Source organism: Ostrea edulis, chromosome 6 (assembly GCF_947568905.1).
Source record: "Ostrea edulis chromosome 6, xbOstEdul1.1, whole genome shotgun sequence".
Lineage (NCBI taxonomy): Eukaryota > Metazoa > Mollusca > Bivalvia > Ostreida > Ostreidae > Ostrea > Ostrea edulis.
The window spans coordinates 7351949-7379393 of NC_079169.1; the positions used below are offsets into that span (position 1 = coordinate 7351949).

The 27445-nt window shown below is 34.2% G+C and overlaps 1 protein-coding gene across 4 annotated transcripts; it reads left to right on the top strand.

Moving 5' to 3' along the window:
* The first annotated feature begins 51 nt into the window (after positions 1 to 51).
* Positions 52 to 25634, top strand: LOC125648305 (double-stranded RNA-binding protein Staufen homolog). 4 transcript variants are annotated; one of them, XM_056141455.1, is made up of 16 exons: positions 52 to 212; positions 4156 to 4249; positions 4759 to 4971; positions 5066 to 5256; positions 6273 to 6570; positions 7180 to 7348; positions 7872 to 8071; positions 9523 to 9602; positions 11387 to 11605; positions 15101 to 15253; positions 16367 to 16519; positions 18263 to 18311; positions 18603 to 18713; positions 20515 to 20651; positions 21171 to 21319; positions 23461 to 25634. In XM_056141455.1, the coding sequence occupies exons 1-16, from the start codon at positions 204 to 206 to the stop codon at positions 23540 to 23542; spliced, it is 2307 nt and encodes a 768-aa protein (XP_055997430.1). In that variant the 5' UTR covers positions 52 to 203; the 3' UTR covers positions 23543 to 25634. The 4 variants fall into 4 exon arrangements, with proteins under 4 accessions (XP_055997430.1, XP_048731242.2, XP_048731243.2 ...); XM_048875285.2 differs by having other exon boundaries at positions 6366 to 6570; XM_048875286.2 differs by having other exon boundaries at positions 53 to 212; positions 6366 to 6570; positions 15104 to 15253.
* The last annotated feature ends 1811 nt before the right edge of the window (positions 25635 to 27445 follow it).

Genomic DNA, 27445 nt, shown 5'->3' on the forward strand with positions numbered 1-27445 from the left:
GTTTTCCTGAGTTGGTGGTTAATGGTTATTCAATTCAAACGTTTTAACAACGTTGATTAAGTACTTTTGGGTGCAGACAAAACATGGTGGAATGTTAGTCTGAAGTTCTCTTTACTGTTTGCCAAATATTTATCTCTTCTCTTTCATCGTAATTAATTTTTAGGCCATTTTCAGTTAGGAACGCTTTGAAAATTTCCATTAACATGAAGAAGGTAAGGTACAACAAACAGGCTAATTGTGGTTTGAGGTTGATAGACGTACTGGTTTGTGAGCTTCATCATTCCAATGCATTCAAATCCATTACAGCATCCATCATCATTGGTGATTATTTGAAAACAAAAATAGCTCCTTTAAAAAGCCTGCTGACTGTACGAACAATATATGAAAGAGGCATACTTTGCATCATGTATTGTACATTGAACAGGTTGGGAACACTTCCCCTAGCCCCTATAGCGAGATATTCTCGCTAAAACACGATTATCCCTCTCTAGCGAGAGTAAATATATCCCGTACAACCGAGAAAAACACCCGTGGAAAACATCTCTTCGTGTTTCATGTGAAAAGAAGAAAAGGTGCTAAAATGTGTGATACTTCTGCAAATATATTAATCAAAACAAAAACTCTCACGATGTGTATTGGATTTCAGACTGCTTCTCTCTTACGCAGCAACTTTGATATGAAATTTCTTCACTATGTTGTCAATTTCATAGAAACAATTCGCTTCATGTTTAGTGTGTGTCGCACTTATTCAGCGTTGCACGGGATTTACCATTATTTTCAATAAAGACGCCAAAACACCTGTTTATGGTAATTTTTATTTCTCGCTAGAGAGGGATAATCGCGTTTTAGTGAGAATATCTCGCTATAGGGGAAGTGTTCCCAACCTGTTGAAATAGATGCACAGTTACTGGAAGTTAACAGGTCGAGCACAATCTCTTGATTTAGCTATTTTCAAATTTTTTATCAAATCAATTTCTAAAAGCATAAAAGTCGAATTTCTTTGAGTGAACATATATCATCCTTGAAGTCCATACAACACATTGTTAACAAAAAAAATTTCTTAAACATCCCTTAGGAAGAATTTTGATTCACAATTGTCAAATGTTTAGGATTATTGAATTGTTGAGCAACAGTTATCCAATCTTCAGAATAGAATAAAAGTCAATGAGAATCAACAGAATAATGGATTAGCAATTAGGTTACATATTGTAAAGTCATCATACTTTTCTATGCTTCAACACACACAGGGTAGTGGACAGTTAACAACACAAAACAGGTTTTTTTTAAGGTCTTGATTTCAAAGGCCAGAGCCTTTCTAATTGGGAAAAATAGCAACATTTGCTTGAAATTGGGAAAAATATTTCATACGAAGAAATGGGGAAACCCAATTCAGAGTGTTTTTAGGTATAATTGGGCTCCTTCTGACTTTCAATTTGGTCAAAACTTACCTCATTCAAATCATCAGAGGCCAAAAAATTAGATTTACTTAAGAATTTTGAAGCAAAAATTGTAATCTGTGGGCCTGTGAAGGAGATTTATGAATGATTTGGCTACCTTGCTTGATTTGTTTTCATTGTTTGGGAATTTCAAAGCAAAAATTGGGGGAAATATCTACTTTTTAGCATTGGGAATTGGTGCCTTATTTCGGCTCCTACAGACCCTAAAATATCCCTGCAAAAGAAATTCTCTTTTCATGAGAAATCTTAAGACGACGTAGTATTGTTATGAACTCTATTAAATTAGAATAGTGTTGTGGTTAGTTCAAATATAAACACATTCAAAAATTATGAATGCAACTTTTTAGTTCTACCAATGCATTTATCTTATTTAGCTTAATCAATCAATCTACATGTATTTCAAATAGCTTAATAAAACTATATAGCTAAATCAAAAGATTGTGCTGGACCTGGTTAATGCAAATATATAGAGTCGTTTACTGTTCACAAGGATATGGTTTCATTGAAATTGATAAGGAAAGAGAAATTTATACGATTAGGGTACCATATGCTTTGGAAAGAAGGAATGTTATTCCAGTTTAAACAATTATATATATGGGCATGCAAAATCAGAACCTCTAAGTAAATGAAGACGAGAGCTTTTATAAAAATAATGTCACTTACTTGCTTCTTTTCCTAAAATAATGTCACATGCATTGCCTCTTGTATGCTACAAATGTTTAAAAACTTTAGATCATTTTAACTTGCTCTGCCCTGTAAAGTACTCACCATCTGCCTGAAAACGCTTTTTGAGCCATTCAATCCACTTGTTGGAAACATAAATCACACTCTTCAATGGGAACACTATTCAGATACTGACATACAACAGATTCAAGAGACATTATTCAGATACTGGCATACAACAGATTCAAGAGACATTATTCAGATACTGACATACAACAGATTCAAGAGACATTATTCAGATACTGGCATACAACAGATTCAAGAGACATTATTCAGATACTGGCATACAACAGATTCAAGAGACATTATTCAGATACTGACATACAACAGATTCAAGAGCATTTCTCAAATTGTATCTCTATCCATTTAGATTATATTTGAGTTTGGGAAACAGAATTTAGGGGGGGGGGGGGGCATCTGGTGAATACGGAGAATGTGGAAGGACTATCACCTTCTCAGACTCGGAACATTTTGTCACAATACGTGCCTTATGAGCAGCAAGTACATAACCAGAGCTGCTAAACCTCATGATTTTAGGTCCAAAAATGCGCCTTATGAATTCACTATAAATCTTCCGTTTTTGTTTGACATTACAAAATTTTCAGTGCTGTCTGTCTTTGGCTATTGCTTTTGTGACAAAAAAGTTGTTGTCTTTACTACTTTTGTTTTTCAAAGTCAAAATACGTAATCTCGATAATGTATAATGCTTTTGAATAAACAGCAACTGAACGTAAGACAACTGTTGAATGAAATAACAATAGTACTCCCCCCAAGAAAACCCAATGGAGCCAGAAATTAAAGAAGAATACAGTATATGCATGTGAATATCTTCATTTCAAAATCTGAAATGGGGATTTTTTATGCCAAGTGTACAATCTGTTTGACAGACTTCACATTTCCCATGGCAGGGAAAATGATATTAAAAAACATATTGGCACTATCAAACACAATCAAGCTTGTGTGAATTCAGGGTCATCTATGAAACTGTTTTCATTTAAAAATCTGATTTATCTGCAATTAATAGCATGGAATACCTCTTTACAACTTTCATTAATGAATGTAAAATGCCAATTAGTGTGGCTGATCATGCATTGAACCTGTTTCCCCAAGATGTTTCCAAACTCTGGTATGGCAGAAAAGGACAGTTCTCAATGACCTAAAACTACCTCTAGTTCTATTGTAAGTGATATGTCGTAAGATATTCGACATCATAAGGTCTTAATAGATTTAATAGGAAATACTTACAATGTATCCACAGACGAAAGTAATGATGCTGATATGAAGTTTTATCCAATGGTGTTAACATATTTAGATGAAGAACTTTCAAAAATAGTGAATTGTCTCCTATCTGTTCCAAATTTAGAGGGAAAATCAACAGAAGAAAACAATCAATTGACCCTCTGCATTTAGTATATGAATTTATTAAATTTGAACTTGAAATATGCCTCTGGTTGTTCAAGTTAATATTTATTTATTGAATTTCATAAAATATTTCCAGAAGCTTAGGGTCCCCGGACGCCTGCATTACTATTTTCCATTTCATAATTTTGGCATCTCTGCGCTATGAAGAGTGTTTAAAAAATTATGTCATCTCTGCATTTTCTCGCAGAAATTGTGCAGTGTGAACTCAAGAATGGTTACAGGAAAGTTCTATAATTTAAACCGGTCTGAAAAAAAAAATTAAAGAACTAGTTAATGCAAAATTTCCCACCCCAAAACGGGATTCTGGTACCTCCAACTTTTGCATGATAATGCACCCACTCGCAAGGTAAACGCAAATATCAATTTTTTAAATTACATGAGGGTATGAACTGCAACACTTTACGCCAACATACTTCTCCATAAGCGTTAATGTGAAATATGCCAGCATGAAACATCACAATTCATACGCTCATTTATTTTCAAAAGTGAAATTTATTTCATAAATATAAGAAAAACGTTATATAATATTTAATCAATGTTGCCTCATTTTTAGCAAACCAGAGGAATTACCGCCTTTTCAACAAACGCAGGGATGAGTGTGCAGGTCAATTCTAGTCAAACAACAAACTCGCAACCACAAAACCAACGTAAGTGGATTATCATCATTTTCAAATCTAGAACTTAAACTTTATTATGCAAAGGTACTGCAAAAAATGATATAGAACTATGTCTATGAATGCATTTGTTAAAATGTATTTTTTTCATGTTAGATTAGTACAAATGATATGATATTAGAAATAAAAAAAATTGCATTGTATGTTTAGTTTGTTTAAAGGATCTACATTTATTTTTAAAAAAATTAAAATTAGGAATTTTATTCTGAATACCAACTTTTACCATCAATTATTTGTATTGACAAATAACTGATGGACACATGTTCAGAAAAAGTATAAATATTTACAAGAGATCCAATCTCTACACCATATCCGTATTAAGCAGAGTGGTGGGTTGTGATGAAAAATATTTGCAAGAAATAAATTTTTGTTGATTTAGCGGAAATATCCTGCACATGAATGAAAGTTGGTTTTCAGTATATTTGTATTTTCCAGATATTGATGTTTTTTTAATTACATGTATTTGTTTACCTGTCACATAGGATCAAAGGGAGGGATGATGGGAGTAGGCATTGTACAGAAGAATGTTGTAACTACAGCATTACAAAACAGTCCCATAATGCCTGCTGCCAGCTATCCCACAATGCACCAGATACCAGCAGCCAATCATACAGCTACAATAACCTCCACTGCAGTCCCATTGGCTAGTCAGAATGGATCAATGGGACTGCCAGTAGGACAGCTTCCTCAGAGTGGTAAGTAGTTTTATGCGTGTCTACAGAGCTTCCTTTTAATTATTGATTATCCTTCCATCTTTAAAATCATGTGATGTTTTCTGTGTGGATTTAGGAATTGCACAACAAACTGCACCTACCATAAACAATCCAGCAATAACACCGACACAACAAGCAACCAACACAACTGCAAATTCTGCAATTCTCGACACACCTACAGAGGAACAAAACTCCGAAAACAACTTGGCAAACACAAAAGAGAAAACCCCAATGTGTCTTATCAATGAATTGGCCCGATATAATAAGGTATATATCTCTCTCTTTAGTATAAGTGTTTGTTCTGTACATGCTTTGTCAAAATTTTATGTTTTACAAATTGATTTTCATACCCAGTAAAAGTCTAATTAAAATACTGTACATGTATTGAGGAAAATATATTACAGTTCTCTTGTTGTAATGTGATACATTGTATATTAATGCAAGATAAGCAGTATTTAGAAACCCAATAATATATTTACACCTGATGTTTTCTGTAAATAGTTAATATTCAGCTCTCACAGATCCATACAAAACCATTTGGTGGAGGTAGACTTAATTTCTAGAATCCCGATATAGTTTCAAAAATCTATGTACAATCCAATATTCTGGATTTGGCTCAACAGGCGTGACATTTTTCTCTGATGTCGTATAGAAAATCTTGTCTTGTGCAACATGAAATTGACATCCAATATAAGGGTCTGTCTCGATGTTAGTAAATAGCACTTTAAAGTGTGTGTCTTATAAAAAATAAAGAAGTGCTTGTTTCTAATGCTCTACTTTCTACAGTAAATTTCTTATTTTATGCCAGTATTTAATATTGTGAAATGACATGTAGACATCAAATCTCGAGAACGTAAATTTCATGAGTGGATTGTTGATCAAGAGTTTAGCACTATGAAAATAAAAGCAAGTAATTTTATTCATGAGTGGTTCATTTCGCTGAATTATGTGATATTAAATGTATTTCTATGTTTATATATAGAAAGCCACAGTAACCTAGTGTTAAATGTAATTGTATCTACCTCAGATATTTGTTTCTTGTGTAGTATGTTGAACCATTTCATTCATGAACGTGGCTATTTATACATGAAATGTATGGTTTTCTGAAGGTGTCTTCACGGAGTAGAGGTCGATTAAAGACTATATTAAGTCACAGATCAGAAAGGGATCAAAGAAACACAGTGTACCAGTAATCTTGAGATGTATCAATTAACTAGAACATCACTAAATCCCATGGAGGCCTGTTGTCTTGTGTTACGTATAGTGTACAATGTTTCCTTCAGATCTCTCACCAGTACACTTTGTTTCCTTCAGATCTCTCACCAGTACACTTTGTTTCCTTCAGATCTTTCACCAGTACACTTTGTTTCCTTCAGATCTCTCACCAGTACACTTTGGTGGATGAACAAGGTCCCGCCCACAAGAAGACATTCTATGTCCAGCTGAAACTAGGAGACACTGAGGAGTATGCTGCATCAGGACCCAGCATAAAGAAAGCACAGCATGCAGCAGCAGCAGAAGCATTGGAGAAAACAACATTTACCCATCCTCCATCGAAACCCAACAAGCCTAATCACAATAGTCAGTGTTTTATGGGGTTTTTTCCCTCTGCATTGAACAAATAAAAAGTGACATTATCTGTGTAAACAATTGTGTTTCATTTGTAGTGCCTACAATTAAAAGTTCAATGTCAAGACAAAAAACTAAATTCACATAGTTTTCACCAAGACCCCCCCCCCCCCTTCCCCCCTTTAAAACTAAAGATGATGAATGTTGAACCTAATCGATTAACAAGTAAATGCATACGATTATAAATAACACTCTGCATACCTTTTCTACTGTTTATTCACAAATGATAGTGTACATTAAAACTATTAAATGTTCATTAAAATGTGATATTATTGTGTGTTTTTTAACAGTTACTTGTCCTTTTTTCTTTTTCCACTAAAGTGTAATCAATGTCGGATGACAGAAACTTGCAGGAGTATTTACCCCTTCCTCCTTACTATTTGAATTCAGATTTTTTATCCAACATCGATCTTTTGATCTTGCCCCTAAGGATTAAAAAATTTCTTTAGAGATATGCTGTGGTAATTATACATTATTTTCTTAAACATTAAGTTTGTAAATCATGGAGATTCCTCTTTGAAAGACTTTCTGGATCATGTGATTAAATTTGTAATGTTTCAGGCTGGATGACAGACTATGGGAATCAGCCCATCACTCCCACTGTAGAACTAAATGCCCTGGCCATGAAGCGAGGAGAACAGACAATTTACAAACCCACGGAGGCCCAGAGACAACTGCCATATTACCAGTGTCCCCCAAACTACAACTACAGGGGCCTATATAATCAGAGGTTTTATATACATGAATTTTTGTAGATGATATGATATATTTCATTTCTTGATATTTTTTTAGGCACATCACCATCAGTAATTTTAGTGGCATAAATTTTAATATGTTTATCACCTTTGAAATGATAGGTTTATTGTTCTAATTTGCTGTAATCAAACTTTTGTTCTAAATTACTGTAGTAATACTTTTCAAAGAATTATTTGCTTTGATTTATGCAGTTATATCAAATTTGCGGTAGGATCTTGAATTTGTGATGCTAACACGTTAGGAGAACAAGGATTTTTTTTTCTTTTGAAAAAGATTACTCAAAATTAACCGGGGGGGGGGGGGGGGGGGGGGGGGGGGGCAGTATATTATGAGTTGCCCAGACTGTTGTAGAAGTACATTTCATATTTTTGAATGGCCCAATGCTGCTTAATTGCAAGTTATAAGACGTGCAGGTGAATGAAAGCAAACCATACATTGTGTTTTTGTATATCAGGTAATTTGACAACAACAGCTTTGAACATTTCCATTCTCCACAGATACCACTACCCGAGGATAGTGAGGGTCTTCTATGTGTCCCTAAAAGTAGGTCAGAGGGAATTCATAGGAGAGGGTCCCACTCGTCAAGACGCCAGGCATGATGCGGCTAAAAAAGCACTGCACATTCTCCGCAAACTACCAGTACCTAGCAATGGAGAGAAGAAAGTGGAAAACCTGGTGGAAGTTGATGGAACACCAAGTATGAAATAAATCTGTTTATACGTAGAGATACTAAACTTAAGCCCTAATCTGATGAAACACCCGAGTGTGAAATAAATCTGTTTACACTAGATATACTAATGCTCTAATCTGATAGAACACCTGAGTGTGAAATAAATCTGTTTACAAATAGATTTACTAAGGCCAAAAATATTAATTAATAGTTTCTCAGGCACCACTGCATCTGTTGAAAAGGTATCACAAGGGTGTTTTTTTTCAATTTAAATTTGTTTATTTTTTATGTTTATGTAAATGAGGTAACTCGTTTGTTATAGATATTTATGTAAAACTTTTAGAAGGTTTCAACAAGATTGTAAGTATCTTTTGTTCAAATGATTATTGAATGCTAACTCAATTATGTGTAAGTGTTTAAGAATAATACAAAACATTTAGTTATAAATAATTAATTTGTGAAGCTATTTTTCATTAAAATAAAACTTCCATATTCTATTGCTTATTCTATATATGAGAAAGGAAAGGTAACTCATTCTACAGTCAACATAAAAAGGAAAGATAACTCATGCTACAGCAAGTAAAAGATAATGATAAAAAAAAAACAAATACCTGCCTGCCTCATCAAAATTTGAAATTTTTGGCCTGAGAAACTTTAAAAATTTTGGCCTAAACTTAAGCTCTAATTGGATGGAACACCGAGAGTAAATAATATGTTTACACGTAGATATACTAAACTTATGCTCTAATCGGATGGAACACCCGAGTATGAGATATATCTGTTTTCACGTAGATATACTTTTTAAAAAGAATTAGACTGTACATGCTCTGAATTTTAAAAGAGGTAGTAAATCTCATCTTGGTGAATAGATGCTCTCACCCCAAATCATCTTACTTCTTTCTACTATAGTGTAAACCAACTTTTATTAACGAGCAAGAAAATTTTACGAAATTTGTGGGAACTTCATCATCGTGGATATTTCTCGTCGTGAACCAGTCCTTAAATGTCTGTCATAGGCTTCAAAAAGGCTCGATCATGGAAAATACTTGCTGCGAACCAGTTTACCACAAGTGAATCGTGAAATAAATCGTGAAATAAAGTAAACGCAAATCAAAGTTGTTTTTCAGAATAATATTCTAATGCAGTATATTAAAATAAGATAAATGAATGATATTCATGAACTTTGATATGTTTGCGTGTTCATCAGATGTTATACTAGGAAGCAGACTGAACTTTCTTGTTAGGGAGCAAAAATTCAGGGGATGTAATTTGAAGATTGAAATCATTCTAAACTGAGAAATAAACATGTAGAATTGTTATCATTTATCGAAAGTGACTTGTATGAGTCATTTGGACTCGTTTTAATTCTTTGAAAATTTTTTAACAAAAATAACCTTCACTATCCTTTTATCTTTGGAAGGAGAGGTAGCGTTTTAATATTCAAGTATTTAAAATATGAAATATTTATTATTGTCTAGATGATAAAGATGTGGTGAAGTCAGAGATAAGTCTGGTGCATGAAGTGGCCCTCAAGAGGAACATGAGCGTCAGCTTTGATGTAAGTTGTGACAGCATTGTGGAAGGAGGTCAATCTTACAGAATATTTTTATAACTTTATCCTCACAATTCATCGCGAGAGGGGATATAGTAACAGAACTGTTCATGTGTTTTTGAGAGTGTATGCATAATAATAAATTTGTAGACACTCTACAGACCGCAGTGTTTGCTCGATCAATTTGACACTTTACATCCAGCATTGTTATCATTAGAGGAAGAACTCTTATACATGTAGATTTTGGGGTCCAAAGGTCAAGGTCACTGGAACTTAATAGAAAAAGCTTGTAAACACTCTACATGCCACATTTTTTGCTTGATTAATTTCATATTTCACATGTAGTTTTGTTATCAAGATAGGAAGAACCCTATGGATTTTGGAGTAAAAAGTCAAGATCACTATGGGACTTCATAGAAAAAGCTTGCAGACACTCTTTGTGAGAGAGAATTTCAATCATTGCGGAGTTCTTTTTAGAACTTGTTACTCGCACTGGATTGAAATATCATCATTTTTATGACAGTTGTACAAATTGTAGGAACAATTTGCTATTATCTATTACATCACATGTTATAATCAGAGTTAACAATTAGGTCAAAACATAACAATTATTCAAAAAAGCGAGGCAGACTTTGAAAATGAAATGACTCAGAGGCAGGCAGTTTTTTTTTAATAGATCATATATGAAAATATGCAAAATGTTGTCATTAATCTTTCTGTAGAAGAACATACAGACATTTAACTTGATATCACATGTCAGTTTTTACGGTAACCATGAAAAGGAAAGGTTTCTGCAAGAAAATCTCATGTTCCACAAACAGATACATTGTTACTGGAGTTATCTCTCTTTGAACAGTGACTGAGCAGTGCGATGGCATGCTGCAATTACTCATTGTGTTTCATGATACTATGATCTCACATGTGGAAATATCAGCGTTAAAACACCTGTACATGTTAATGTTACACTGTAATATATTAATTGATATCTAACGGCAAATTACTGAAGTTTAGTTAATTTGTCGGAGACTGTCAGCAGTGCTAGTACACCTGTGTGTCTGAAAATGAGTGGTTGTAAATTTCCAAAATACCACCAAGACCACACCCCCAATAAATGTGTTAAGGATCTGAAAACCAACCTCTTTAGGAAATAAAATGCATTGTTGTGGACAGACAATTAGATAAACAAGGAGACAAACCAAAAACAATAACCCCCCCCCAATGGATGGATCTTCAAAGTCATGGGCATGTATTGCAATTAATACAATTAGAGTGTAATTGTATTTCATTACAACACTATCTGCTTGATCACATCACCAGTTTGCTATTTATCAAACTACTGATTTTCAGACCCCAGGACTAGTCACAAATAGTGCCATATAGTGACCTTATACCAAATGTGTTGTGTAGTGACATTTACAAATGGTTTCATATAGTGACCTTTTACAAATGGTGTCATGTAGTGATCTGTTATAAAGGGAGTATGTGGTCTCTTCATACAGATGTTTTCATTGGTAGCATGTTTTAAATAATTGTAGTTTTAGAGTAAAGGTAGATTGTTCTGTGAATTATTGGTGCAGTGAACAGTTGAAAGGCTGCGTGGGAACTAAAGGAGAATGTTAATTATTTTATGATAAACACTTTGTATAGTTTAGTTTAAAAGACAACTCAAAGGCCTTCAAGAATGTTTTCTGTGATCATTGTTTGATTTTTATTAACTATTATAATAATCCTCAGCAATTTTCAAAATTAGCATTTTTGTTTACATTAAGGAAATTTTTGTTTTTCTGAAGGTTATCCGAGAGTCGGGTCCCCCTCACATGAAGACATTTGTGACGAGGTGTAAGGTTGGAGACATGGAAACAGAATCTGAAGGAAACAGCAAGAAAGTGTCCAAAAAGAAGGCGGCTGATCTTATGTTGGAGAAGTTGAAGGAACTCCCACCCCTGCCACCTTCTGTCATCCGCCCTCGGGCGAAGATCAGCAAGAAAAAAAACAAAAACATCATCAAAGTAAGTCAAAACAGAGACATGGCTGGCTTTCACGAGCTTTTCTGATCAAAGTGGTTCTGTCATCAGTCAGTGCATCAGGTAAATTTTTTTCAGAACTTTTTTATGGGTTATACTTGGAAAGAATCTAATCTTTAATATACACATAATGAATGTATTGTACAGTATACATGTATGTAGGAAACACTTTCTCCATTATAAAATATGTGCAGTCAAACTCCATTATCTCAAACTCTGGGGCAGAGAAAAAAGATATGAGGGTTCGAGATATTGAGGTTAAAATACACAAAGAAAATGTAGTTGAGACTTCAAACTCACTTTTACATATCTATGGTTTTTGAGATATTGATGTTTGAGATACTAAAGTTCAACTGTGATTGAAAATTGGATTTAATCTGCATTTTCTTCCACAAGATATAAAAATATGTCTGACAAGGAAAATCTTTGAAATTCTCAACAAATAGGCAACAACTTTCACAGTGTAAAAAATAAGCGAAACACTGAAAAGCTAAGAGATATACAGATGCAAAAACCTACAAGTTTATTGTAATACGGCACATCAAAACACAGAAGCATGATAAATTTCTTACCAATAGTCCAAACACATTTCTAAAGCAAATTTTGTTCAAATAATTTATAACTTTCCGTTCTCCTTGATGCTAAGTGATTTGATTTCACACGTAAAAACATTTTTGGGGTTTTGGTGTAATTACTTATTGTTTTCTAATTTTGTCTTGCATCGTCAGTCTTCTTTTATGCGGTTACATTTCAAAATTTTACTACTTCTCATATGCTGCATGGCCAGTTTTTACCTTTAGCAATCTTTTAAGTAATGAAGACAAGAATTCTGAATTTTCATGGTTGAGGGGTAGGGCCAAATACTCCAAATATGATGAAATATCTAGAAATCTCTCATGGATTTTCCACAGCTGTTTTCGAATTGGGAATTCTTTGACAATTGTCCAGACAAGCGGAAATTCATACTGTCAATTGAATGACAATTTTTCAAGTAATCTCTTTTTATTTCATTGCTTCAAAATTAAATCTTTCTGATCTTTTGGATTTTGAAATTTAACTCTACCATTATCAAATTTTTTTTATCTTTCACACTGAGGCATTGGACCTTCAATTTTGGGCAATTAGTGCATTTCATGGTTGGGGGGGGGGGGTATTGCTAACCCAAAAAGTAGGTCACGATGGCCTCATTATGATAGTTTTGGGCGTATCTGTCCATCTGTCTGAGTCAGGGACTTGTAGTGGGGACCTATGGCTCATACAGTTCCTCTGAAGTCCTGCACAGCACACACCAAACCTAAACATCTAACACAGAGACTGCCTTCATAGTTGTAACAGATTGGAGGCGTCTACCAAATTTGTGAAATTTCTCTTCCATGGGTCACAAGTTTAGCTCCCATTATAGAGCTAAATGGACTATGCAGTGCAAAAATAAAAAGGAACGTTAAGTTTTTGAAGTATTCTACTGTGCCCCTTGACATATGACAAATAAATTAAGTTCATTGTAATACCCGTGCAAGCATGGTTTAGATGTTATATAGGAATCACAATGTCTGTCTGTCTGTCTGTCTATACACCCATCTTCTATCCTTAATCATCCCACTTTTTGTCAAGGTGACAATTTTTAAATAAAGATAATTAGAAGCTCACACTTGGTTTATAACCAGAGGATGTATAATAATTGATGACAAATTCTAAAACCCTTTGCATTCTCCAATCTGAAACATGCACTCATTGCACTATCAACATGCAATGCTTCCTATAGTCATATATAAGGTGTTTTCACGAGAGACTTGGATGACCTTTATGAACTACTGTAGATTCCTTATATAACTCAAGTACCAAATTTCATGACCTGGCTATTTTTGTTTGAATCACAAGAACATAAAATTTCAGAGACTTATACTTCATGTCATCCGTCTTCAGCCAGAAAGTCGATGACATGAAAGTCGATATGAAAGGCTCTCCGTGGTTGGTGGGTTACAAAGGCAGTTGATGGAATCGTCAAAAAATTCAGCTTGAACTAGGCCCGATATCGAGTGATATTGTGATTATCATGATTAACTTGGCCCGATATCGAGTGATATTGTGATTATCATGATTTACTAGGCCCGAGATCGAGTGATATTGTGATTATCATGATTAAATTAAATGCAAAAAAAATACAGTAGTATAACTTGGGCAAGCTATTTTCATGCCCCCCCCCCCCCCCCCCCGAGATCGAAGATCAGGGCATATTGTTTTTGTCCTGTCTGTCATTCTATAATTCTGTCTGAAACTTTAACCTTGCTAATAACTTTTGAACAGTAAATGCTAGAGCTTTGATATTTCACATGAGTATTCCTTGTGACAAGACCTTTCCGTGGGTACCAACATTTTTGACAATGTGACCTTGGAGTTTGACCTACGTTTTGAAATCTTTAACCTTGCTAACAACTTTTGAACAGTAAGTGCTAGAGCTTTGATATTTCTAATGGATATTCCTTGTGACAAGACCTTTCCATGGGTACCAACATTTTTTACCCTGTGACCTTGACCTTAGAGTTTGACCTATGTTTTGAAAACTTTAACCTTGCTAATAACTTTTGTACAGTAAGTGCTAGAGCTTTGATATTTCACATGAGTATTCCTTGTGACAAAACCTTTCCGTGGGTACCAACATCTGTGACCTTGACCTTGGAGATTGATCTACATTTTGAAGACTTTAACCTTGCTAATAACTTTTGAACAGTAAGTGCTAGAGCTATGATATTTCACATGAGTATTCTTTGTGACAAGATCTTTTCGTGGTTACTAAACCTTTTGACCGAGGCATTTGACCTATTTAATAAAAAATTTGGCAGTGGTCATAACTTCTAAATGGTAAATATTAGAGCTTTCATATTACACATGAGCATTTCTTGTGACAAGATCTTTCTACTGTTACCAAGATATTTGTCCTTGTGACCTTGACCATCTTTGGAATTTGCCATTATCTGGGGCATTTGTGTTTCACAAACACATTTTGTTATGAAAAGTTTTATAAGACATTCCAAAATTAAAGAAGAAAGAGTTATGTTTCTTGTTTTGTTGTCTAAACATTTAATTGATTCCCATTGAAATCTTTTGGTATGTTATTAGAAAAAATATTGATGTTAAACAAATAACGAGCATGATTAAATAATTGAAATATTGAATTCAATTCTGAATTTCTACAAGAGAAGTGTTAACTAGAAATTCTGTTGTACCAGATTTATTCTACCATTCACATATTGTAATCCCATAAATAGTGTAATTTGCTATGTGTATAAACCCAAGATTTTAGAATTGGCAAGGGAAAGTTCTCATGATTTTATGAAGATATTTTTTGCTTTGAATTAGAAATCTACAGTATGGTTTTGATTTTGCTAGAGAAGACTTAATTTTATTATTACAACAAATGAATGTATACAATTAAGAATGAATAACAAACACTCTGGTTACATGTTTACCTCTGTTTTTAAGCAGCAAATGCAGAAGGCAGATCCAAATTATGGAGTGGGCATCAACCCAATCAGTCGTCTGATTCAGATTCAGCAGGCCCAGCAGAAAAAGGAACCAGTTTACACCCTGTTAACTGAGAGGGGTCTTCCCAGAAGGAGGGAGTTTGTCATTCAGGTAAAATAACTGAGAGGGATCTTCCCAGAAGGAGGGAGTTTGTCATTCAGGTAAAATAACTGAGAGGGGTCTTCCCAGAAGGAGGGAGTTTGTCATTCAGGTAAAATAACTGAGAGGGGTCTTCCCAGAAGGAGGGAGTTTGTCATTCAGGTAAAATAACTGAGAGGGGTCTTCCCAGAAGGAGGGAGTTTGTCATTCAGGTAAAATTCATCAATGGTTTTGTGATGAGCTATATGCACATGTTGCAAAATTATGCTTTTCTAATATTTATGCCTCCCTTCAAAGAAGAGGGGCATATTGCTTTGCACCTGTTGGTCGGTCGGTAGACCACATGTTGTCCGCTCAATATCTTGAGAACCATTCACTTGATCCTAATGATATTTCATATGTGGGTTGGTTATGAGTAAAAGAGGTCGGACCCTTATTGTTTTCCAGGTCCAAAGGTCAAGGGTCAAACTGGACATAGGAATATATACTGTCCGCCCAATATCTTGAGAACCCTTTGCTTGACAGATATAAAACTTGGTACACTGGTACATCTTCAGGAGAATATGACCCCTATTGATTCTGAGGTCACATGGTCAAAGGTCAAGGGTTAAACTGGACATCATAATATATTGTCTCCTATATTTTAAGAATTATTTGCTTGATCGACACCAAAATTGGTACACTGGTACAGCATAATGAGTAAATGACCCCTGTTGAATTTTAGGTCACATGGTCAATCCACTCCTGACATGGGAAGATATTGTCTGCTCAATATTTTGTATTGGTGATACTTCTGTCAATTAAATGATGCATGTGTATAACCCTTTTAAATTTTGCACCATGGGAGGCATATATGTTTTACAAACATCTCTTGTTACAATTTAAATTACACTATGTGAGATTTTTAGGAAATTTTGAATCAAAGGGCAAATAAATTAATACCATTCCTGGCCATTTGTGTTGTAAGTTAAATTAATGCTAAGAAATCATGTAAATAACAGTCATCTATCACATTGTTTTATTTTGTTTTGTCTTTTTAACCATTCCTTAAAACCTTTCTTTGTCCCTTATAATTTTCATCTATGGGATGTTTTATGAAGATGTTGCCTTGTTTTCTTCTTGTAGGTACAGGTAGATGACCAGACCTGCACTGGCGTAGGTCCGAATAAAAAACTCGCAAAACGGCATGCAGCAGAAGCGATGTTAACGCTGCTAGGATACAACAAGCCATCACCACAGCCAGCGAAACCAGCCATCAAGTCTACAAACAACCAGGAGGTAAGATCATGTCTAACAAAGATAAGGTGTATTTACTGTGCCCATTATCTGAAGGACCTACAACATGTTACAAATGGATGGGAATATACAGTTAATTCTCGAATTCTCGTCACATTATTCATCGCTATTTTCGTTACAACGCCGCATTTTTCTAAGAATGTTTTTCCTATTACTTAAAATTCTCGTTAAAATTCCAAATTCGCAATCGCCATTTGCCACCGTATTTTTAGTACAAAAGTCTATATCAAAGTGTTAATTATCTCAATAAACCGCCATGGGTGCACATGATCAGTGATGCGGGAAATTGGTCATTATCGATCTCTAGCGTACACCTGGGCAGAAGGTACCCAGTATTAAATAAACAAGATAATTACTTATTAGGAACTGTAGTCTTGTTGTTTTTACCTCATCAAAAAATATTTCAGTTTAGCTATGGCTTCGCCACAAAAGAAATTTCTGTTGAATTTCTAAGAAAACAAGCAAATTATTACATACCGCGGAAACCATCCGCAATGTACACAACAGGAAATCTCCAATTATTCTACTGTTTTGTGGGAAAAGTTCATAAAAAGAGGACAATGGGTGATATTTTGGCTGCAAAGGGTGAAATAATCATTGATCTTCGTCCCTACCAGGAAACAACCAAGCGTTGCGCTAAATACCGACACTGGACATGGTTTATAAATAACTTGAAACATACTGTGTATATGTGTATTGTTTTGAAATGAAGCCTTATTATTGATAAAGTATTTTAATCATGCTAGAAAATATGGAAAAATAATTGTGAGAAATTTTTTATTAAGTTTGTACATAAAGGAAAGATAACTCTTACATATACAAGAAAAGTAACTCATTCTCCCGAAGAAGGCGGAAATTCAATTCATCACCAAATTTGTTATAACACCATAAAATCAAAAGAACAAAAGGTGGCGGTTTATTGAGAGTTAACTGCATGTGTATATTTCTTTGTTTAAAAGGTTTGGAAAGCGAGTGTTGAAAAATAATTTAAAATAATGAGTCTTTGAAGAACTTAAATATTTTCCCCAAAGTTTTAATAGAGCTACAATTTGTAAAATTATGGAAATCAATTTAGTTTAGTTGATTCATTCATGTTTCTTCAAACATGGCTCACAACCAGTTGTGCCTGGACTCATCTAAGGATTTCAGCTTTTTAATACAGGCCAGTAATGGAAAAGTACTGTATCAAACAGACATGCATACTGTCCCAACTTGCCCAATTTGTTTTTTGCATTTTGCAGCCCTTAAATTTGATCTACAACATATATGTAAAATCTTACATTTTGATTAAACTTCCAAAACTTAGAACATTGTTTCTTAAATGCTAGTACTCTAAACTCTATTGGTAGTTTTAATTTTCTGATTAGAATTTGTCTTTCATAAGAATCTTGTTATACATCATGTATGATACCAGTCAAGCTCTCAGATGAAGCAGATCCAATCTTGATTAATGACATGTTTAAGCCTGCATTAAATAGACTTGTGCTGGTGATACATCATGGGATCATGCAAGATTAAAATGAAAGCTTCAGATGTTGCATATGACCTACATTGCTAGAAGGAGTATCTTACTCAGTTAGTTGTAAGCTTTAGTTCAGTGTAGGATTTAGCAAGTAAAGCATTTTGTTGGAGGGGGGTGTATTTGTGGGTATGAAATTTGTTGAGCAGAGCTTTGTAATTTTTTATTGTTTAAGTAAATTTTCTTGTTTTGTTTCAATCTCCTAGGAGACGGGAATTAAGAAGGTTACCTTTCAAGAGACTTCAGAAGAAAATGGTGAGTTTGTGACTGTCTAGCTTTATAGACATTACTTACCATAACTATGCAGATCTATTTTACTCTCTCTGTAAAACTGTATAAATATCAGTCTGCTATTGTCTTGATGCCAATAAAATACTTGAATAGAAGCAGATGAATTAGAGATACAATTTTAATGTCACAAATTGGAGATAACCTGATGATGGCGAAAACTTTACGAAACTGTTGTTGATGACCAGGACTGGTAGTTTTGTAAAAAAAAAAATTATCTGTAGGTGTACAATGCTTACATAATATCTTTCGACACAGCTACAGAAAATACTGGTAATGGTAAATCCTCGGGAGGACGTCAGCTGGTTCCCGGCCTGCTACTGCTGCCTGACTCCAAGTACAGCAGCACAGTTTACAGACAACCCCAAAGTAAGTCTGCATAAAAATGGGGTGGAGTGTATTGATCATTGGAGCAGTTCTGTCCAATTTCTTTCAGAACTCTTGAGTTCTATAGAGAAAATGTAGTCCGGTAACAAAGAAAATAAGTACATATCAATTACAACTGATTAATTGTTATGGAATTGTATAAAGTTATACCGTACAACTGGGTTTTTAAGTGGCAATCTAATTTTTGCATTATTAGCGGTGATTCTGAAAATTCTAAAAATTATTTACGCTAATAAAACATTTACGATGAGCAGAAAGTATTGCTTAAAAAGCAGAGGGATTTATCCTTCTTTAAACGCTCTTGGAAAATTTCTTGGAACTAGATAAGAGTTATCCCTCTTGACTTACTGGTAATGGGTAAGTTTCTTCAGAGACGATTTGGTGAGCTGTTCCCAAATTAATTGACAATAAAAATTGTTTTTACTGCAAATTTGTGTTCAGTTTTGTTGATGCGATGTCCACAATGTTGATACTAAGATTTCTTAAGAAGGGAAAACCTGATCTTCCGGAGACAGAACATTTCACTATGGCACGTGAACTTCTAAATGAAGGAAATTCCACCCCAAAGAGAGGAAATCATTCTAATTACTCTCCTACTCAACGATTTGAAATCGGAAAATATGCTGCAGAATTTGGTAATTCAAAAGCCGTGGCCAAATTTTGCCAATATTTGAAAAAAAGCTAAATGAAAGCTCAGTCAGAAATTTTAAGAGACAATACCAGAAAAATCTAACTTCAAGGAAAAGAAAACGTTTTGAAAATGATGACGAGGACGAAATAGATTTACAGGAGTTTAATCCGAGAAAGAGTGGGAGAAAAGTATTGCTAGGCAAAGAACTTGATGATAATGTTCAACAGATGATAAATGGACTGAGAACGGCTGACGCTGTAGTAAATTCAGCCATCATTTGACTGTTGATTCGTGGTCAAATAACTCAAGAATTTCTTGAATCTATTGAAAAAATATTGAATGCAGTATGTGACTGTTCCACCTAATACGGAAGTTCCGAGTTCCCCAAGAGTTATTTTCCTTTGTCGAACGAACTCTTCCGTAAATTATGACATAAAATATGATGACAGTGGGTACATTTGCAAATTACTATCGTTGTATTATTTCTTAAAAGATGATATCCAGAGTTTCTGAGACCATCCTATCTCAGGGGAAAGGCAACTTTAGTGAGTTTATGAGTATTGGAAAACAAAATGGCTCAAACAAATACTGTTAATTGCCATCTTTCTTTGATAAAAGCGTGATCTTATTTAAACAGATTATGCTTAATATGGCCAGAATATACATACCAGTGATTGATATAAACAAAAGTTACGCTTTTATTACATTAATCGTACGTAATCGTTATGTACAATGCCAGTCTACGATATAATGTATACATTGTGTACCCACCATACGTCATAAAATGCGAAAGAGTTCGACAAAGGGAAATAATTTTGGTGTAACTCGGAACTTTTGTATTGTACTGATAAACTACAGCCTATGGATCTTAGTGTGAATAAGTGCACAAAAATTTTTCTGAAACACAAATTTCAGGAGCGCTCTCCAGGTAGCAGATGGAATGCGTGAAGACTCCACCACGTGTGACTGTTGATCTGTTGCTGGGTCGTATGAAGCCACGGAATCGCTAAAAAAAATATCATGCCAATATTACATCACCAGAAAAAAATCGCTAATTTTGAAGGTCGCTAAAAACAACCCAGTTATATGGTATTAAGAGTACCGAGAATTGGGAGATTTTTTGTGTGAACACTTTACTGATTTTTTTTTTAGGTGGAACACAACCTTTGGATGGTCACGTCAGTTTCAGTAAATTGACAAATTCTGCCACAAGACCAGAAATTCATCTCCGAGACCTCACCAGCAGAAATAATGTGGTTATCAAATTTGATGAATTTCAATCTGGACAGGTACATTGTATTTATTTTATTCAGTAAAAATCACATGAAATGTAGACATGCTTTAAAACCAGGTAAATTTTACAAGCAAAACTTTTGCAAGGATATAGGATACCTAAAAAAAAATTGTTGTAGAATATTGTCAGTGTCTTGATATTGCCAAAACCACAAACATGTATTTACGACAAAATATTCCCATGAAACCAACTCTGTTTTTGCATTATTCTCAGGTCTTCACTTGAAAATTCAATGGAAATACTTCATATAGATATGGAAATCCTTTTAAATCGTCTTTATTGCTGCATTTCATATATTAATGAGCAATTTACAATGTTGTTTGATCAAATGATATAAAATCCCACGTAAACACAGCAAAATCCTACTTTATTTAAGTCTTGGGTATCCTATGACCTGAAAATTTTATAAAGAAAATCTCCATCTGATTGGTTACAGGTAGATGATAATTTAATGTGTTTGATAACAACTTGCTTATAAGAGATAATGTGAAGGATTTCGCTCTGTAAATTGCAGGGTTCTACCAGTGAGTACTTGAGCAGGGTGTCCCTCATGTCCACTCCTCAGCGTGTGTTTCACGGTAGTGGAATGTCTGCGGAAGCAGCCAGGGACTCGGCTGCTCTGGAGGCACTTAAATTTTTGGAAGACCTGGGTAAAGGTGACGGGTAAGTTCGTACTTACATCCTTCTACAAGCCTTCATGAACCATCTTATGCTCCCTATATACACGCTTTTAAGTTGCCTTCAGACAAACTCGGGAGAAATCAAGGATGATATTTTCCTGTTAGAATTAGTTTGTCTCTTACCTAAAATTTTTATGAATGGAAAGTTGATGATACATGCATGTACAATATGTTTTTGATTTGGAAACTTTGATATTTACCTTATTATGCCCCCCTTGGTAAAAGTGTGGCGTATTGGTTCACATCAAACTTTTGGTATATTGGTCGGTCAGTGTATATCTGTAGAACAGTTTGCTCTTTTGGTATATTGATCGGTCAGTGTATATCTGTAGAACAGTTTGCTCTTTTGGTATATTGGTCGGTCAGTGTATATCTGTTGAACAGTTTGCTTGACAGACATCAAACTTGTTATACTGGTTTCCCCTAAAGAGTAAATGACCCCTATTAATTTTAAGGTACGGGGTCAATCTACTCTGGACATAGGAAGATAGTGTCTGTTCAATATCTTGAGAATGTTTTGCTTTGATACACTGGTTCCCTTTAAGAAGTAGATGGCTCCTATAGATTTTGGGGTCAAGGGTCAAACTGGACACTGCAAGACATTGTTTGCTCAATATCTTGAGAACCCTTTCCTTTGTAGACTTCAAACTTGGTATACTAGTACATCTTAAGGAGTGCATGACCCCTATTGATTTTTAGGTCAAAGGTTAAGGGTCAAACTACTCTTGACATAGGAAGATATTGTCTGCTCAATAATTTGAGTTCCCTTTGCTTGATAGACATCAAACTTGGTACATTGATACACCTTAAGGAGTAATAACCCCCTATTGATTTTGAGGCTGGGATGTGCAATTTAAAAATTGCTGCTTGCCCATAAGCTAATGGCAGTAACAAATTCAGATACAAGCCCACAGACTACTAACAGTAATATAACAAAGAGTCTAAAAATGGAGTTGAAAATACAATATGCAAACAATGATGAGTTTCGTATCTTTTATCATTAATCAAATATAGCTTCTGCTCTAATGGTGAATGATTCATCTTAATTACAATTATCTGTCTTTTCATACCAGTACTTTCTACACCACCTTTAAGTTCAAGTTTAATTTCCCTGGACCTTTGGTTTTTACACAGACAGTTATCAGTCTCATAAACCCATAAATAGATATGATGGTGTTAATGAATAGTTAATTAAATAATAATTAATGGTATATGAAAGTATTAATGAGAATAGGCTCCACTATAAACTTATCAATTTAGAGATGATTTTAATGGAATCTGGAGAAAATGTGTCCTTCACAGGAAATACATGTAGTGTCACTATAGTCAGAGTCAGCGTTGAGCTTTATTTGATTGGAGTTTGATCTAGCAAGACTCAAAAAGACATTTGTTCAATTTGTTAGTATATATAATATTGAAAGAGGACTTTTGTCCCTCAGAATGCAAAATTCAAGTAAAATTTTTCGAACTTCAATTCTTGTATGACAAAACCATGGATATATTTAGCTCCAATTTTGTGTCATTTCTTGTATTGTAACATCAGAAATTGACTTTTTATTGTTGACCGACTGAAAGCATTTTAAGTAATGTAGAATGACATATGAAAAAAGAATTTTCCCTAAAAGAAACATATGTTGTAACAATGTAAATGCTATATGCTTTTAAAAGGGAAAATTGTATGTAATTTTAGGAGGCCAAATTAGATCCAAACCATATACATGTCATTTACCTATAAATATTGGTAAAAGTCTTTCAACTTTATCAAATATTTAAGTACATGAATATGTAAAATTTTGAAATATATTTATGAATTGACTGCAGCCATACTACAAATGCTATTATATGCAATATTGTTTTATTTTACAACTCATCTTTTCATTTATTATTTATATAATATATTTTAATTCACATTTTCCATACATGATAGAAGTATTTTGTGTGAAAATCAAACAAAGAAAACAAAAAGACAGTACCGAAGCTATAAAAATTTCTTTTTCTTTTTTGATAGATCTCTGCAAATGATACCAATTTACAAAACAAAGGCATTTATGCACATTTACATGGAACTTTTTATAATTCAGTATGAGGTATGTAATAAATTGACTGGATTGTTTTATATTACAGACCACAAGTGGAAATGGAAGGAGATCTGGCCAGCACTCCCTCGCTAGGTGGCGCTGTCTCTGCACGTGGCGCCACCATGTAGATGGACAATGATTTAAACTTTGAACTTTTTCTTCATGTTGAGGGTTTTACAGAGCCACGCATGGTTGGTGGATGATTTGAATGCTGTTATTTGGTTTTTATACGGCCATGATTTTTTGGTGGTTTTCCACTTCAAATTATCCATTTTCCGAAACATTTGGATTTTTTGAATATCAGGAAATTTTTGGATGTTAATACTTTGTGTTTTTGTTTATTGTATTCATATTAATGCATAAAAACAAGTATTGTTGTATTGCATTTCTTTTTTATGCCAATTTTTTTTTTTTTTTTTTTTTTTTACTTGTTATTGTGCATTAAAGCTATAAAAATTTCCTGTCATATTTAAAGTAAGAATTTGGTGTTTCTTTGTTTTTTTCTAAATAAGCTGACCGCTTTTATTTTGCTTTTGAAAACCCTCAAATATCGTAAGAATGAGTGGCTTCTCTTACTGATATGAACTTGAAATTATTCAATTCGTGCTTTGTTTGTGTTATTTATTGTCTATTAGCCTCCTCATTCTCTTAATAGTTCAAAGTTTAGCGTTTATTAAACTGGATTCAATTTACCTTTTTTTCAGTCCCAAAATATTGAGTAAATTAAACAATTTTATAAATATCAGTTGGCCTCATTGCTTCCAAACAATACTTATAAAATAATTTGAAATTTGTTGCAGTACAGATTTCTATTTTGGTGATTGACTGTGTTAAATTGCTATCCAGATTATATTCATGAATATTTGTGAAGACAAGTGTTGTAAATAGAATGTACTCTAGAACACAATTAATGGGTGTGTAAGATTTCTCACAATACCAGATTCGTATAAAATTGATATGAGGAAACTAGTCCTATACAAGTTTGACCCCACCACCTACTGTGCATATTCAATTTATGATATTTTTTTTTTGGTATGATTAACTTCGATGATACATGTATTTATGATCAGTTTCCCATCATTGCTTGTAATTTGATGTCAGATATAAAAAAAAAAGGGGGGGGGGGTATCGTTTGCAAGGGGGTGTGATTTTTTTATTTCCAAAACATCATGCAACTTTGTGGAAGAATTTTCCTCCCAGTGATATTTCTTTGTAACTATAGGAGTCTTATTCATGAAGTCATTTCTGAGTATATGGAAAGGAAAGAGGTACAAAATGTGCATTTTCTTCAAAATTTTAAATATATGGGAAAATTGTACTTTTATGCCACTGTACATATAACTTAGGATCTCCAGCATCTGATAAACTCAGATTCAAAAATTTCAAAAGTTTAGTAAAGAATTGACTTTCAGTCCCGTACTATGTATAGTTCTTTGTTTAATGAAGTTTTTTTCAAAACTCCACAATCTTTTTCTGTGATTTTAGATTTCTCTTGAACTTTGATATTATTCATCTAGAGCTTGACTATTGTGAGGGAGGCCATGCTTATTTCTGTATGTATCTTAGGTAGCCCTTAAATCCCAGAAGACGAACTTAAATGTTTGTATTGTCTTCATAAAGGGTTATTGTAGATATTTCCAAACTGTGTTCTAGATTATTCAAGTATTATATTGATATTTTGTTTGATAAACAGGAATCTAGTGTGAGTAATAATTATATTTCATGTAAAATGCATTTTCAGTTCTGTAGAAAGGATAACATCACTACCTGGAGTGTTTTATCAAACTCAGTATCATTTTTTCCCCTACTTTTTCCCCCTAAGGCATAATTAGATTGTCTTCATTTATAGTCATTTAAGAGTGTATACAAGGTCACAGGAAGGTCAAACTAAATGGTCAGTTTGATGGTGCTTAAAATGACCTAGCCGGACCTGGTGTACACAAGATTTTTCTCTTGTAAAAGGTAAATCAAGAATGTGTCAACTTTTGTGTCATTGTGAAATTTGAATATTTAAATCTTTGTAATCTGAATGTAATTTGATGCCTACCCAGATAAGAGCTTCTAGGAACAGGAATTCCTCAAGGTTTCCCCCTCCTATTTGTGTATACTTGATTTACCTTTGCAGATTGTGTGTTTTTCCGTTGTATGTATTGCTTTATTCATTGTCAGCAATGTAAAAACACACGGATTTTTCTGTATTCATTAAATGTTAAAACAAGATACCGTGTTGCGTGTTGTATTATCAAACGCTGATGTGAAATTATCAAGTTTATGTAGGCATGAAAGACTTTGTCACTTCAATGGTGGTATGAAGTTCACTTCAATGTCATCGGCCGTTTTTTGTGTTGTAATTGTACCCCACATTGAAAGGGATTAATTTCAGATTATTGTACAAACAGTAACCATGACACTGACTCGTGGAATTCGCATTCTTAAGTAAACCTATGTGTAATGTTACAGAAAACTCTTGTTTAATTTCCTTTCATGAGTGGAAGCCCCTTCCCCGGGTATTTAAAATATTACATGGGGTTTATCCCCGCCTTCCAAAACAAATCTAAATCCACTTTTACTTTTGATTACTTGGCTACATTTTGTAAGCCCAACGTTCTGAAATATACGTTACTCAATTTAAATTACTTTCATCAAATATTAAAGTTCCGTTAAGATGAAGATATGGACTTTAAATTGTCCGGTTGTGCATGCGCCCATGTTTTGTGTCTAGGAACTTGGCTCCATAATGCACCCATTCAAGAAATGATCACATGATCGGTCTGTTAGTATCTGCAATACTGAAGATGAAAAGAGTACTGCCAACACGTGTCGTGGTACTTGTTCATCCATTAGTGACGTTATTAATTCCATCTCCTAACATAGCGCCGGTGACGACAGCTAACGGACACTTTCCATGAAGGTCAAACCAATGTCATTTTCAATGGTTAAGAAGTCCTGATGTTGAGAGAAAATTTATGAACTGTTACAATTTAGTATTTGTGGACTCCTTGACGAATTTAATTAAACAGATTCAGATCAACCAAATTTACACTAAGCTGATTTTGAAGGTCGTTTGCGCGGATCCAAAGCAGGACCCACCTTGTACTATACTTGGTATTTGACAAGTAAACGTACATACAGTTTGGTTGGTGAGGGCACCACTTTAAAATTGGATCCTTGAGGTTAAAACCCCTCAGAAAAATCCTGGAACCGCGCAAAAAAACGCAACAGAAACGAGGTATTCCAGAAACCTATCAGATGTACTTTTTTGCTAGTATTACTGTTGCATCCTTTGTACAAAAATAAAGGCGCACAGGAATCCCTAATAGTACTCCATACAGACAAGCATCCGTAGATTTATAAGTACTCAATACAGACAAGCGTACGTAGATTTATAAGTACTCCATACAGACAAGCATCCGTAGATTTATAAGTACTCCATACAGACAAGCATCCGTAGATTTATAAGTACTCCATACAGACAAGCATCCGTAGATTTATAAGTACTCCATACAGACAAGCGTACGTAGATTTATAAGTACTCCATACAGACTAGCATACGTACATTTATAAGTACTCCATACAGACAAGCATCCGTAGATTTATAAGTACTCCATACAGACAAGCGTACGTACATTTATAAGTACTCCATATAGACAAGCATACGCAGATTTATAACTACTCCATACAGACAAGCATATGTAGATTTATAAGTACTCCATACAGACAAGCATACGTAGATTTATAAGTACTCCATACAGACAAGCATATGTAGATTTATAAGTACTCCATACAGACAAGCATACATAGATTTATAAGTACTCAATACAGACAAGCGTACGTAGATTTATAAGTACTCCATACAGACAAGCATATGTAGATTTATAACTACTCCATACAGACAAGCATACGTAGATTTATAAGTACTCCATACAGACAAGCGTACGTAGATTTATAAGTATTCCATACAGACAAGCATACGTATATTTGTAAGTACTCCATACAGACAAGCATCCGTAGATTTATAAGTACTCCATACA

Excerpts from the sequence above, each read along its gene's own strand:
- LOC125648305 (XM_056141455.1), top strand. Across the intron at positions 15,254-16,366 it reads GGAGGGAGTTTGTCATTCAG|GTACAGGTAGATGACCAGAC; the intron begins GTAAAATAACTG and ends TTCTTCTTGTAG. Across the intron at positions 18,714-20,514 it reads AGTTTACAGACAACCCCAAA|GTGGAACACAACCTTTGGAT; the intron begins GTAAGTCTGCAT and ends TTTTTTTTTTAG.